Source organism: Phaenicophaeus curvirostris, chromosome 1 (genome assembly GCF_032191515.1).
Source record: "Phaenicophaeus curvirostris isolate KB17595 chromosome 1, BPBGC_Pcur_1.0, whole genome shotgun sequence".
Taxonomy (NCBI): domain Eukaryota; kingdom Metazoa; phylum Chordata; class Aves; order Cuculiformes; family Cuculidae; genus Phaenicophaeus; species Phaenicophaeus curvirostris.
This window is the reverse complement of record NC_091392.1, coordinates 85,524,023-85,536,071: the sequence shown is the minus strand read 5'-3', so window position 1 is coordinate 85,536,071 and position 12,049 is coordinate 85,524,023. Positions and strand designations below refer to the sequence as shown.

The 12,049-nt window shown below is 39.9% G+C and overlaps 1 protein-coding gene across 4 annotated transcripts in view; it reads right to left on the bottom strand.

The window, feature by feature from the left end:
- Positions 1-12,049, bottom strand: part of POLQ (DNA polymerase theta) — a 48,752-nt gene that overhangs the window by 14,360 nt on the left and 22,343 nt on the right. For all 4 annotated transcript variants that reach the window (XM_069866817.1, XM_069866825.1, XM_069866840.1 and 1 more), the window contains 7 exons: positions 11,860-11,984; positions 10,145-10,388; positions 6,207-9,340; positions 5,049-5,192; positions 4,250-4,446; positions 2,599-2,839; positions 1,362-1,555 (listed from right to left, as the gene is read on the bottom strand). In XM_069866817.1, the coding sequence (XP_069722918.1) occupies positions 1,362-1,555; positions 2,599-2,839; positions 4,250-4,446; positions 5,049-5,192; positions 6,207-9,340; positions 10,145-10,388; positions 11,860-11,984 (4,279 nt within the window). The remainder of the gene's footprint in view (positions 1-1,361; positions 1,556-2,598; positions 2,840-4,249; positions 4,447-5,048; positions 5,193-6,206; positions 9,341-10,144; positions 10,389-11,859; positions 11,985-12,049) is intronic.

Here is a 12,049-nt window from a genome sequence, read left to right as displayed (position 1 = left end):
CAGTGAAAAAAAAAGAAGTGTTAGCAGGGAGAGGGCTTCTGGACAACATGAATGGCCTAGAAAGATGTGGTCACAAATACCTTTCATAGAACAGCCAGAATATAATTTTTTTCTTAAAAATTGACAAGAACTGGAAAATTAAGTATATGCTCACTTGTTGGCAGGCAGAACACAGTTCTTCATTTTTCATTCTATGTTTCATTATAGACTATTTAGCAGCTATTGTGTTTCACTGCGTGGCTGGCATAATGGAACAGAAGCTTTTCTCTTGCACATTTTTGTAGCACGAATGTTTTATTAACAAAAAATTAAAATGGTAAAAACTCTACTAACCCATACAAGATTCTTTATACGATTCCTAACAAAACCTCCACAAGAAACAAGCTTCTATAGTTCAGAGAACAGCATTTAAGAAAAAAAAAAAAGAACAACTTTCCTTCCTCTTTTCCATGAAGCAGAGTGAAATTGGAGCCGAACATTATTTCAGGAGTTCTAATTCAGGCTGCTGTTAAAGAACAAAATTTCTGTATTTGCAACAATGGAGGAAATTTCTGTGGAACTTTTTAGTGATGTCTGCTTGCAAATTTTGACTATATCCATACAAATCATAGCCCCTCATCAAGAAATTAGTATGTAGAAAAGAAAGAAATTTTAAAAATGCACGCACGGCAATTACAATCTAGTCCTATGATTTCATGAAATGTACATTAAAAATATATAGCAAAGTTCTTCAGGACATTGCTAATTCACGTGGAAATCTGTTTCATAGACTTTAAAAAAAATTAGTTCCACACAGAGTCTTAGAAACAGACAGTAGTTAATTCAAAACTTTTAAAGCAGTCTTTCCTCCTCTTTCATGCCGGTATAGGGACACAGGTAACAATGCAGCTGTACAACAGTTCTTAGACTCAGACTACACGTCACATCACATCTCGTGTGCAGATACTTTACTGCAAAAAGATTTCCCTGGTCCCGCACCATTCATCCAGAATATTCCAACAGCCATTTAACTGGCAGATCAACCTATGCACCATAAGAAGCCAAGGCCCTAAACAAACAGCATGCTTATTTCCATTTGGTTTTTATTTCCAACATGCTTATTTCTACTTCTACTTTCATTTCTTCTAGTGTTAGCAGAAATAAGAATGTTCAGTAGCAAGCAGGAAACACACAGCATCTTTGTGGCAGAAGGCTCATAATGAGTGTAAAGACAAACCATCTCTGAGCAGAGCTGCATTTGTGTTTTGTCTTTACTTCATACACAGTGTGCCCAAGAAGGTTTTTTCTGAAGTCTAAGCAAACGCCTCTTCAGGGCAACTCCTGAGAGAGTTTCTCCCTCTTCCACCCTAACCCTCACATACCTCTGCAATATCATCAGGGCTGGTCAAGGAGAAGCTGTGGCCTGCCAGCTGATACGCTTTGGTCTCAATCTCACTCAGCTTAGCTTGCATGACCTGTTTCTGAGTTTCATACGCTGTTGTGCTAAAACCAACGCCATTCAGCTCCAGCAGAGCCAAGCAATAATGACTGGGCATCTCCACTTGAGTAAATACATCTGTAGAAAGTACAAACCCAAGAAAAACTTCTATAATATCAAAATCATATCTACCGGAGATCAGCAGATTGGTAAAAAAAACCAAACTGGGGAATCCTCACTTTTTAAAAACCTGAGTATCCTGACACATTGTAATCTTTTAATATAGATTTAGTTAAAATAGTTCTGTTTCTGGAATATTTCATTGTAAGAAATATTTCATAATAAGAAATATTCCAGAACTTTTTACCACAAAAATATTCGAGATAACAACAACTGTCTTTTTTTTTTTTCTGAGAAATACACATCTCTCTGTATATCAACATTTTATATACAGTGGACATGCCTAATGCAAAGCTTTCTAACTCGGTGTACGTTCAGTCCACCACCACCAACTTTAAAAAATGTTCTAAAGTTTAGTTGTCACAATCATATGTGATGTGGCAAATCTGCAGTAAGAGACTTCTGTGACACTAGACCCTAATCTTGGGGGAAGCAATCATAAAGCCCACCAATGTGCCTTTTGGGTGGTTTTATTGTTTGTTTGTTTGCTTATTTTTAAACAGAGACAAGCATCTAGCAAATATTAGTGCAAACATACTGGATCATTCACTATGAGATCACATGGACATATCACATACAGGTCAAGCAATGCTATATAGGCAGGTAAAAGAGCAAGAAATCTCCTTCAGAAAACATCAGATTTTAGGAATTGCTTCCAACAAGGAAATGCAAAAGCTTTTCAAAATTTTCATGAGAAAACACAGACAGACACTTAAGGCCCCTCAGAATGGCCAGGGTATTCATCTGGGAAGGAAAGATCTTGATTCAAAGACTCTGCTGTCACCTTAACCAATGGAATTGGTGGATGTAATTTTTTTTTGACAAAACAGATGAACTCCCAAGGGAAGTTCCCCCTTTTAAGAAATGAACATTTTGTCACAGGATGTACTTAGATACAAACTTCTAAATCTCCCTCTCTCCTCCACTGATGGTTCAACACATGGTAGCACAGCTACCTTTACCTCCCTATCTTTGCCTCCCAGTGGGGGAGCAATCTTTACCTGTCAGATTTTCCTTCTGTAGTTCATTATGGAGTTGGTTCATGACACTGAAGACAAGCACAGACTCTACTGATGCTCTGTACCGCCCAGAATGATCTCCGCTGGCACTAAGCCCCAGGCTCTGCACTCCTTGGCCGGTGCTTAGTCCTTCCAGTAGAGGTAGCTCACTGGGGAGAAAGTTAGCCACCATATTGTGAAGTGTGCGTTCCTTGGAGCCAGAATCAAGCAGCCAACATGCAACCTTAAAAAGGGAAACCTCCATGAGACCTTTTTTTTCCACTTCAGTCATAATACAATGTAAATATTTAACCAGGGGTTAATGCAAGGTTATAGTAAAGATTATTTTTCTTGATTTGACAGACAGATTGGAATAATTTCTGGAAAAATTACATTATTTCAGATAAAATCTTTTAGGGGGCATAAGTCACTGAAAAGCTTCATTCTCACTTTAAGTCAATTCTGCACCTGCCAAAAACTTATCCTCTGTCACCTAAACACATGTAGAAGTGTTGTCCTCAGGTATTTTCATTTGTTAAAACCTAACACAAAGGGGATTAAATATGAAAATCGAGATCAAAATATGTTTAATCTGAAAACTGACTCAGAACTTGTTATTGATCTAGAATGTTAGTCAAGCTGTGCTCTCCTATTTTTTGCATATCAGCACTAGCTCCAAAGAATTCTGCAAGGCAGAACTTGTTTGCAGTAAGCCTCATGCCTCCTGCTGTCTTCAAAGTTATTTTGCTTATAGCTATATTTCAACTTCTTGTGTCAAATAGGATAAAACACGGGTTTCTGCATTGCTTCTGCCATGCAAGCAGAAGAAGAAAAAACACATGTATATATACAGGACAGGGGTGTGAATGTGTGTATGTATATAATCAGTGTATCGCTAAAGTGAACAAACACAAATACAAGTCCCTTTAATACAATGAACAGTGCTACTTTCACTGCTCTTCAATTTTATCCTAAAACTATGCATTGGTATGAAAAGCTAAGTTTGTCCTTGTGTTGAACACCTTAGCTACTTACCTGCAGACTATAACATTGCCATAATGCTATCCAGCCCACACGTGATGCAAGCTTTAAAAATCAGCATCAGAAAATTCTATGCATCTAGAGCTTTTCCTAACAAGGACAAGAAGATGCTTTTACCTATTCCTAGTGATTAAAGTGGTACTCAAAGCTTTCAAAATTACATTTAAACTTTGTTTTGCTTTGAGAAGATGGTGGTACATACACATAGCGGGTAAATCTTTGGCTCACAAAGTCTTCTGTTCTCAGAATCAATAATCTGACCAGAAGCACTTCTGCCATTTTAGTCCCACGCTTCTTATTGCAACAAAACACAAAACAGAATAAAGATCAAACCTCATCATCCCCACTCAAGCAATCAGGTGTGAATGTGTCAACCTATCACTGAACCTGCTCTGTTTCTTTTGCAGGCACCAGGAACACATGTAGAAAAAGAAATCTCCTCTAAATACTGTTCTAAATTTCCCACTGGAAGAAAATGGCACTAACCATCCCCAGCAGGTGTGCCTACTCAAATCTAAATAGCAAAACAAAAATACCAGAAGGTACTCGTGTCTTTCCACTGGTGTATTTAAACCCGTTGTTTTATCATGCTAAATTTCTTACTCCTACAGACCTTTGGGTCCTCAAAACTTCCTTCCAAAGAGATGCCACAAGCCATCACCAGCGTCTTGTAGTGCTGGATGAAATTATACATGACAAGTGAGCGCTCCTGCTCAGGCTTCTTCTGCAGGTACAGCTGCAGTTGGTGCAGTCTCTCTGACACAGGCAGATTTTTGTCCAAAGGTGGTGGTGCCCAACTCATGCTCATTTCTAAGGCAGGAAAGACACACAAAAAGTCATCTTTCTACTCACTGTGTGATAAGAAAGGCAAGAGAAAAATCTTGAATGCAATCATCTAAACAACAAAAACTACAGTTGGAATGTGAACGAGTAACAATACATCTATTGACATTACATATTTTATCAAATCAGACATGGCTCTCGGAAGCAACATGCCGTGTCTGTACTACTAAACAATGAATAGCCAGGAATGAAACCCTAGTCACAAGCCCATGTACCACAGACTGGGTTTTATTCAGCATTCTGGTGTCAAATATGTTCTGGAAAGCAAAAATTGGAAGAGGTTGAAAGAGAAAAGTAAGTAAGCTAAAGAGAACATGAGAGTAAGCTAACCTTTTAGCCATATGCAAGCTCAACAGTCCGGTGCTTGAGTCAATTACCTGGCCTTACATAGCTGCATAGATGTATCCATAGCAGTATGTTCAAGCGTGCTGAATAATATAGCTAAATTACTCCATCACCCAACTGAGCTGGGTTTGGAATACTCGAAACACTCCCAAGAACCCGTCTGCTGTAGGTACTTTCTCAGATGCAGTGTCGCGTAACACAGCACAGCCTGCCCACCCACTTACCAGTCTGGTCTTGTGTCTGCTGCAAAGAGATATAGTAGGCATCTTTTCCACCCCAACATACTGCCAGGCCAACTACCAAGATGTCTTCGCAGCCTTGGACAGGAAATCCATCATGTTTAACTTGCATCCGCTGAGGAGAACTTACTAAAGGAATAATTTTTAAGTTACAATTATAAAATGGCATCCATAAATACAGATGAGTTCGGAACCTGAAAATGTAAATCCATATAGCTGAGCCTACATTTCTTAAAATTGAATATATACCTTCATTTTTACCTTGGAGGGGAGGGAAATCTGTCTTTCTTTGGGAAGGGGTGAATGTTTAGAATAGGAAAATCTCATCTTAACAGAAACAATCACCCATATACAAGATCTCTGCAAAACTCTGGCTTTTCCTAACAATCTCTTCAAGAACTGAGACAGAAATGTATTCCCTCCTTTCACTCTGCAAAATATTTCACATTTGTCTGTCAAAAATATATTTTGATAGTTAAGAAATTTTGCTGCTGTTGTTATGGCAATATGACAGCAAAGAATCTAACTCTGCTTAATCTTGTTATTTTAAAGGAAGGGCATGTTTATACAGCAGCAGCACCAAATGGCAGCACATTAATAATTCTGTAGAAAAAAAATGAAGCAATATTGCAATAATCCAGAGACTGATGCAGATTTTTGCACATGCACATATCAAACCAAGTTTCCTTTTTACAAACTTGAAAATATTTAACCATGGTTCAGAGGCAATCCCACAAGTAACACTGTGCAGTGAAGAACCTGAACAATCTGTACAGTTTCCTGTTAAATATATTTTAAAATATACTAAACCAAGGAAAGATAGATTATAAAGGGACTGTACAACACAGATCCATTTCAAAATAGATACAAAATGAAACATTAAAAATATTCAGATGCTCTCAAATGTAAACAAGCTGCTAACACTTCATTACTATCAACAAAGACCTAGCAACGAAATGCTTGACACCAATTCTCCATCCTCTACTACCACTCAGCTCCTTTGCCCTACTGAGACTGATAATACCCAATCGGTATTAATAATTTTCCTCCTTTTTTGCAAATCCTTTCCTTCTCTGCTTTTGCTTTAAGCTGAAGATGACACCCTGCTGTTCACAAAATAATGTGCCAGAACACGGAACTGACCTTTTTTGAACTTCCCACCAATTGTTGATTGGGGAGACAAAAGACATTTCGTTCTTTCACATGCCACTGAGATAGAGAATCTGCTTTTCTCCTTCCATTCTGCAACAAAAGTCTGGAAAAGTGTTTGGTTGCTTGCTACATCAATAATAGTAAAACTTTCAGGGCTTAAGGGAACAGATGGGAAAACATCCTGGGATAGCTGCAGTGAAAAGCCTTGGTCTATAGTGGAATCATCTTTTATCTCATCAGTCTCCATTGGATCTACAACCCCAAGATTGACCTGGAGTGCATTGTCCTTGCTATTCTGCTGTGGCTCAGTCAGCTGCCCTTCATTAATGCAGGCAACTTGTTTCTTCCTTCCAGACTTCACAGAGAGAGAAACAGAACTCTTTGGGAAAAGCTCTTTCGGAGGTGTTGGAGGAATAAACACATTATTATTACCCTCTGGTGGAAGGCAGGATGTCCTGTTGGTTCCCCTGAGTAAAAGTGTAACGCAGTCAGTTTTCTGAAGATCTAAGTCTCCCATTTTGTTTTCTTTAACCTTTAAATAGCTTTTTAAATCCTGGCGAGTGGGCAAAGGCTCTGCCTGACTCAAGTCAGATTCAAAACCAGGATCTGGCTCCTGATTAGTGATAGGAGCAACTAACTTTTCTTTCAAACAGGAAGTTACTGGAACTGGTTCAGTGCCTGAGGGACTAGGCCATTTGTCTAATACATCCCGCAATCCTGGGCTTATTTCAAATGAGTGGTCAGTCCACCACACTGGATGGGTCTTCTTTTCTAAATCTTGCTGGCTTCTCTGGAGCTTTTCACCTTGATCTCTTACTAAGTCCTTTGGTCTGGAGTCATTGTTACAAACCACTGGCTTTCTTAATCCTGACTGACCATGAAATGTAGAAGGAAGATCTTCAAGAAAAGACGGGGAGTTTGCATGATCTAAAACTTCAGCTATTAGACCAGAGAATTCTACAGACATATTGTTATGCTGTGATTGGTCCTCATGGTCTTTCTGATTGACACTAACATCAAATTTATTCTGAACAGGCCTCAGGTTCTGCAGAAGACCTTCTGGAGAACTTTTCTCCACAGGTTCCTTTCTGTCAGCTTCCATGACGTGAACAGCTGAAAGGTCATTTACATTACTGAAGCTATCATCAAATAGCAAGCTATCACTCATATTCAGGCTTGTTTCAGAGACAGGGTGGCACTCAACTTGTACAACGTGCTCCCCACCAAATGGGGAGGCTGCTTTATTAAGGTCTTTAGACACAGTCTCCCCTTTCACTGAATGTTGGGTCTGGTAATCTTGTAGAAAACTGTGTAGCTGGGAGTCAGTCACTGAGAAATCACTTTCTTTAAGGCAAGGTGCAGATTCTACTTCCTTCGTTACCGGCTGTAAATTAAGGCCTCCAGACTCCAAAACTTTATTACTGCAGTGCTGAGCTGTGTTTTTTGTAATGTTATTTGCTGTGGTAAGACTCAATAAGCCCAGATTTTTAACTGTTGCAGCCAACTTTTCACCAGTAGCTTTCTCAGTACATGAAATGCTTAGTTCCTTGGAGATTTCTTGCTGTGGTATCACTGCCAGCTCTGAACCTTGTATCCTCTGCTGTCCAGCAATTCCAGCTGCTAGGTCCTGTTTTATTACCATCTCAGTTTGAGTATCCAACTCGAAGCTGTCTTCAAAGTCTCTAGAGTCATAAAACAGACCAGAGCATGGACCATTCCGAATACCACCTGCATTGCAAACACTTAAGGATTTTATTAGAGAGTCTTTCAGAAAATCCTTAGGATGACTGTTGGCCTTCTGCAGTGCTCCACCTTGTAACGATATCCCATTGGGCTCTGCACTCCCATTTTTGCCACCGTTCTCAACCTGAATATGGCAAGATTTATCCTCACCAGGACAAAAATGCACATGCTTCCATATCCTGCTGCCACTACGGACATGTCCATTTCCAGAGCAGATAGCACTTATATTACAGTGATCTGTATCCACAGCTACGTGCTGCTTACCAATCATGACCTCAGCACAGCTTGCCTCTGTTTGCATTTTATTAATTTTATTCTGCTTATCATCAGTACTTTCATTCCTCTGTGTCCTAGCACTAGAAGGTATCACCAGACTTTCTACGGTATTATGCGTCTCCACATTGATGTGTGGAGTTCCCTGCAGTGTAACAGGTGCCTGAAAACGTGCTTTCCCCTTAGGTGTGCCTTCATTAGTGGGGGTAGGCTCTGCAAATAATCCTTCTACTTTATCTTTCCTCCCAAGATTAATTTCCCCTACCTGTACAGAATTTGAAACTGTATGTGTTGAAGACTTTGTTTCCATAAATTCCGTAATATTGTGGTCTGGAAAAACATGAGCTTTAGAGATGGTGGGGTGGAAAGCACGGGGCTTTTGTATGTCTACGCTAAGCATATTTGAATCTTCAAGAAGTGACCTCTGCAGTTTTGAAGTTGTGCTTTTGTTTCTAGTCCGGTTTAGACGTATGTCTGTACTTTTTATCAATCTAGATGTTGCAGACTTTATCCTCAACGTTGGTGTTTTCCTTTGTTCAACAGGGAGTTCTGGAATCACTCTCCTGGAGTCTGTCTTGGTTTTGACCAGAGAAATTCCTTCTGCGTTTTCATTATCTCTGTGTATATTTGGCCGTTTTCTAGCACTGTACACAATATCACCATTGCCTCCTTCTGCTCGAGTCTGTCTCCCACCTGGGACTTCACTCTCAAATCTGGAGTTTTCTGTACTACTGCTTAGTCGCCTTTTATTTCCTGGTTTGATATTTGCCAATTTTCCAGTCCAAGAACCCAGGCCACTATACCACTGAACTCTGCACCCATTTTTGTTTAACACCCTAGAAGACAGCTCTCCATTTGATCTATGTAGTCTGTCTTCCAGATCTGACTCACTGCTGATCATAGAAGACGTATCAGACTCCAGAAAAGACTCTGGGTTCCACTGCACTCCCATCAGTGCCAAATCCTGCTGGAGAAGTCCCCTGGCTTCCTCCACAATGAAGGAAGCCGCTTCTTTTTCAGTTAAACCTTTCATTCCAGCCATCCAGATGCAGCGCACAGTTCGACGCTCCTCTGCTGATTCTTCATCTTCATCCACAGCCCTACGAACACTATGGGGAAAGGTCACAGACAGAAGTAAACTCATGCACAAAATAACAAGCAACACAAGGAGCTGGCGCTATTCTACTCTGCTCCCCTTTCAATTAGCTTCAAAGCTTCCTAGTTTCACAGAAGCACAATATTCAAAATAATTAGCTTAATAGGAAATATCTATTTAGATTTTCTATACATGAATTTATGTCAATGAAAGGTATTACTGACTGCATAGCCCACAAACATTCTCAGGTTCCTGTATTCAAAACATGTACCCTAGATGAGTCCCAACTCACTACAAGGGGAAGATCAAGGTCTGAATTAATCCTCCTCCAATCACTGCTTTCAAAAGAAAGGAAACTTCAGAAAATGAACCAGACAGGTGCCATGGCACAGACCAACAGGTACTTGATTAAGGAAGTTTGTCACTGCACTAACAGGAAAATCACAAGAGAATCTCAAATGATACACAGTAATAAATCATCAATTCATTTGATCACGTGGTGGACCTGCCCTTTAGAGCCACAAAATGTTGCCAGATAGCATTGACAATTCACCCAAGACTAAACAGTGCATTGCAAAGAGGAAGAAGATAAAATTTATGTCCCAAAAACTTATGCTGCACATAAAAGATGCTTCTATTAATTTCAGAATAATCATGCAATGACTGTGATCAGTTATGGAGAGTTACAAGCTATTTCTAACTAGCATTTGGCACCAAGTCCCAAAAGGCTGCCATATTTAATTACAGGTTTCATCCTGTAATCCTTCATCTTTCAGACAAACTACTTTACCTGACTTCTGGACTTCTGACTTCTCACCTTTTGAATGGTACAGAATTCTTCAAGGCAGTAGCCACATCATCAGGATTGGCTTTAGCAAGGTCAGCCACTGTGACAAAGCCAGCACTGTAAAGGGCCCTAGCACGCTGTGCATTCAGCAGAGACACTCGTACCAGGTCACAAAGCTCCCTGTGAACTCCAAAAGTGAGGCGGCTCTGGAACTGAGAGAGCAACAGCTCCATATTGTGCCAGCCCAGTCGATTACAGAAAACAGTTACCATTCCTGAAACACAAAAGGTACATTGATGTCTTAACTTCAGCTCCAGTTCTACTAAATTGGATTGATTTCCACACCCCTGCCATCTGAACAGACAATCACTTTACGTTTCTCAACTTCCTACAATATACAGAAACTAACTCATGTTTATTATAACTTTGACTAGGAGCTGTTCTCACAGAACTCTAATCTAGAATTAACTAGTTTATCAGTGAGGTAGAAATGAAAAAAGCAGTGTCATTTAGAAAAGGGCCTAATCTGGAAAGTGTGAAGCACTTAATCCTGTAATAGGATTGCTATGAACCAAAAACACTGAAGATAAGACAGAAAAAGCAGTGATGAGAGGTCACAAGCCACAAATCTTTGAGGAAAGCCAGCACTGATGTCCGTAAGAACAGAACTTGGCCTGCAGAACTGGAGTTATTGAAAGCATCATAAAAGGTAGCAAAGTCTATGATAAAGCTTACAACTGCACTCCCCAGCATGTGGGAAGAGGAAAAGAGCAGGGAAAACACAGTTTCTTACTTACAGGTTGCATCTAGAGAGTATGAAAAGTAAAGGAAAGATATGGCATCCCTTGCTATTTTTACAGTGACTATAGAACACAACTTTTATCACATTTCTTAACTATATCTCATGTCAACAGTTCATTTTACTTCCCAAATTACTTTTGTGAAAATTATTAACACTGGGAATAGAGAACTATGAAAGTGCTACAGCAAAAAGTTATTTATATTACCAGGACTAATTTAAACTACTGTGCATCAGTTGGTGTGACCTTTTCATTTGGGTCTTTGACTCATGCTGCAACCCACACATATGGTTTTGCAAGTTGAGCTAAAACTGTCTTAAAAATTGAAGACCCACTTACGGAGTAATGGAAGACTTAGGCAACAGGAGAAAAAATGGTGCCTCAGTCACATGGTGTGCTGTTACTTCTACTCCTACAGAGCCTTCTTAAGGAAGTGAAGTTAAAGGTGATAGCTATCTGACCTCCTATTACCTGGTGATAAATGACCCAGAAACTATTTACTCTGTTTTCAAACTATAAGCTTACACTTTCTGGCAAACTAACTTTGCAACTAGGATAAAGCCATGCTAAGTCTTAGGGACCCCAAATTTTACCCATGCTGAAAGGTACTTTTTCACGATAGACCAAAGCTTCAGAATGGACTCATACTTAATTTCCATAGGTAGTATTGATCAGACTACGTTCCTGCACGGTACACAGATGATTTCCAAAGACCTCAGCCTGCTACAGCACTGCTTGTTTCCACTCAGCTGGCCCCTTCCCACAGCACAGTCTGTGGTTCCATCTCAAAGCAGGGGCAAACACAGATTAAGCTATAAAGATGGAAGTGATCTTACAAGATTGATTGTCCTTAGTACCACATTGTGGCTACCTTATCCCCCTGTCTGGAAGGAAAGAAAACAGACAAGCCTAAAAATCCTGGGGTACTTTGCACAGACAACTCACCTGCATAGGTGGCAGCAGATTGCTGCAAGGATTGAAGCTGGCCACGACTACAGCCGTATTTCTCGGTCATATCCTTTAGGGGAACCTCACTGATTAAATCCAGAAGGGCAAGGCTGGTGAAAAACCTATAGGAGAAGTATACATGGAAATAAAATCATCAACCAGGGTACATTAGTGTACGTGGTAAAAC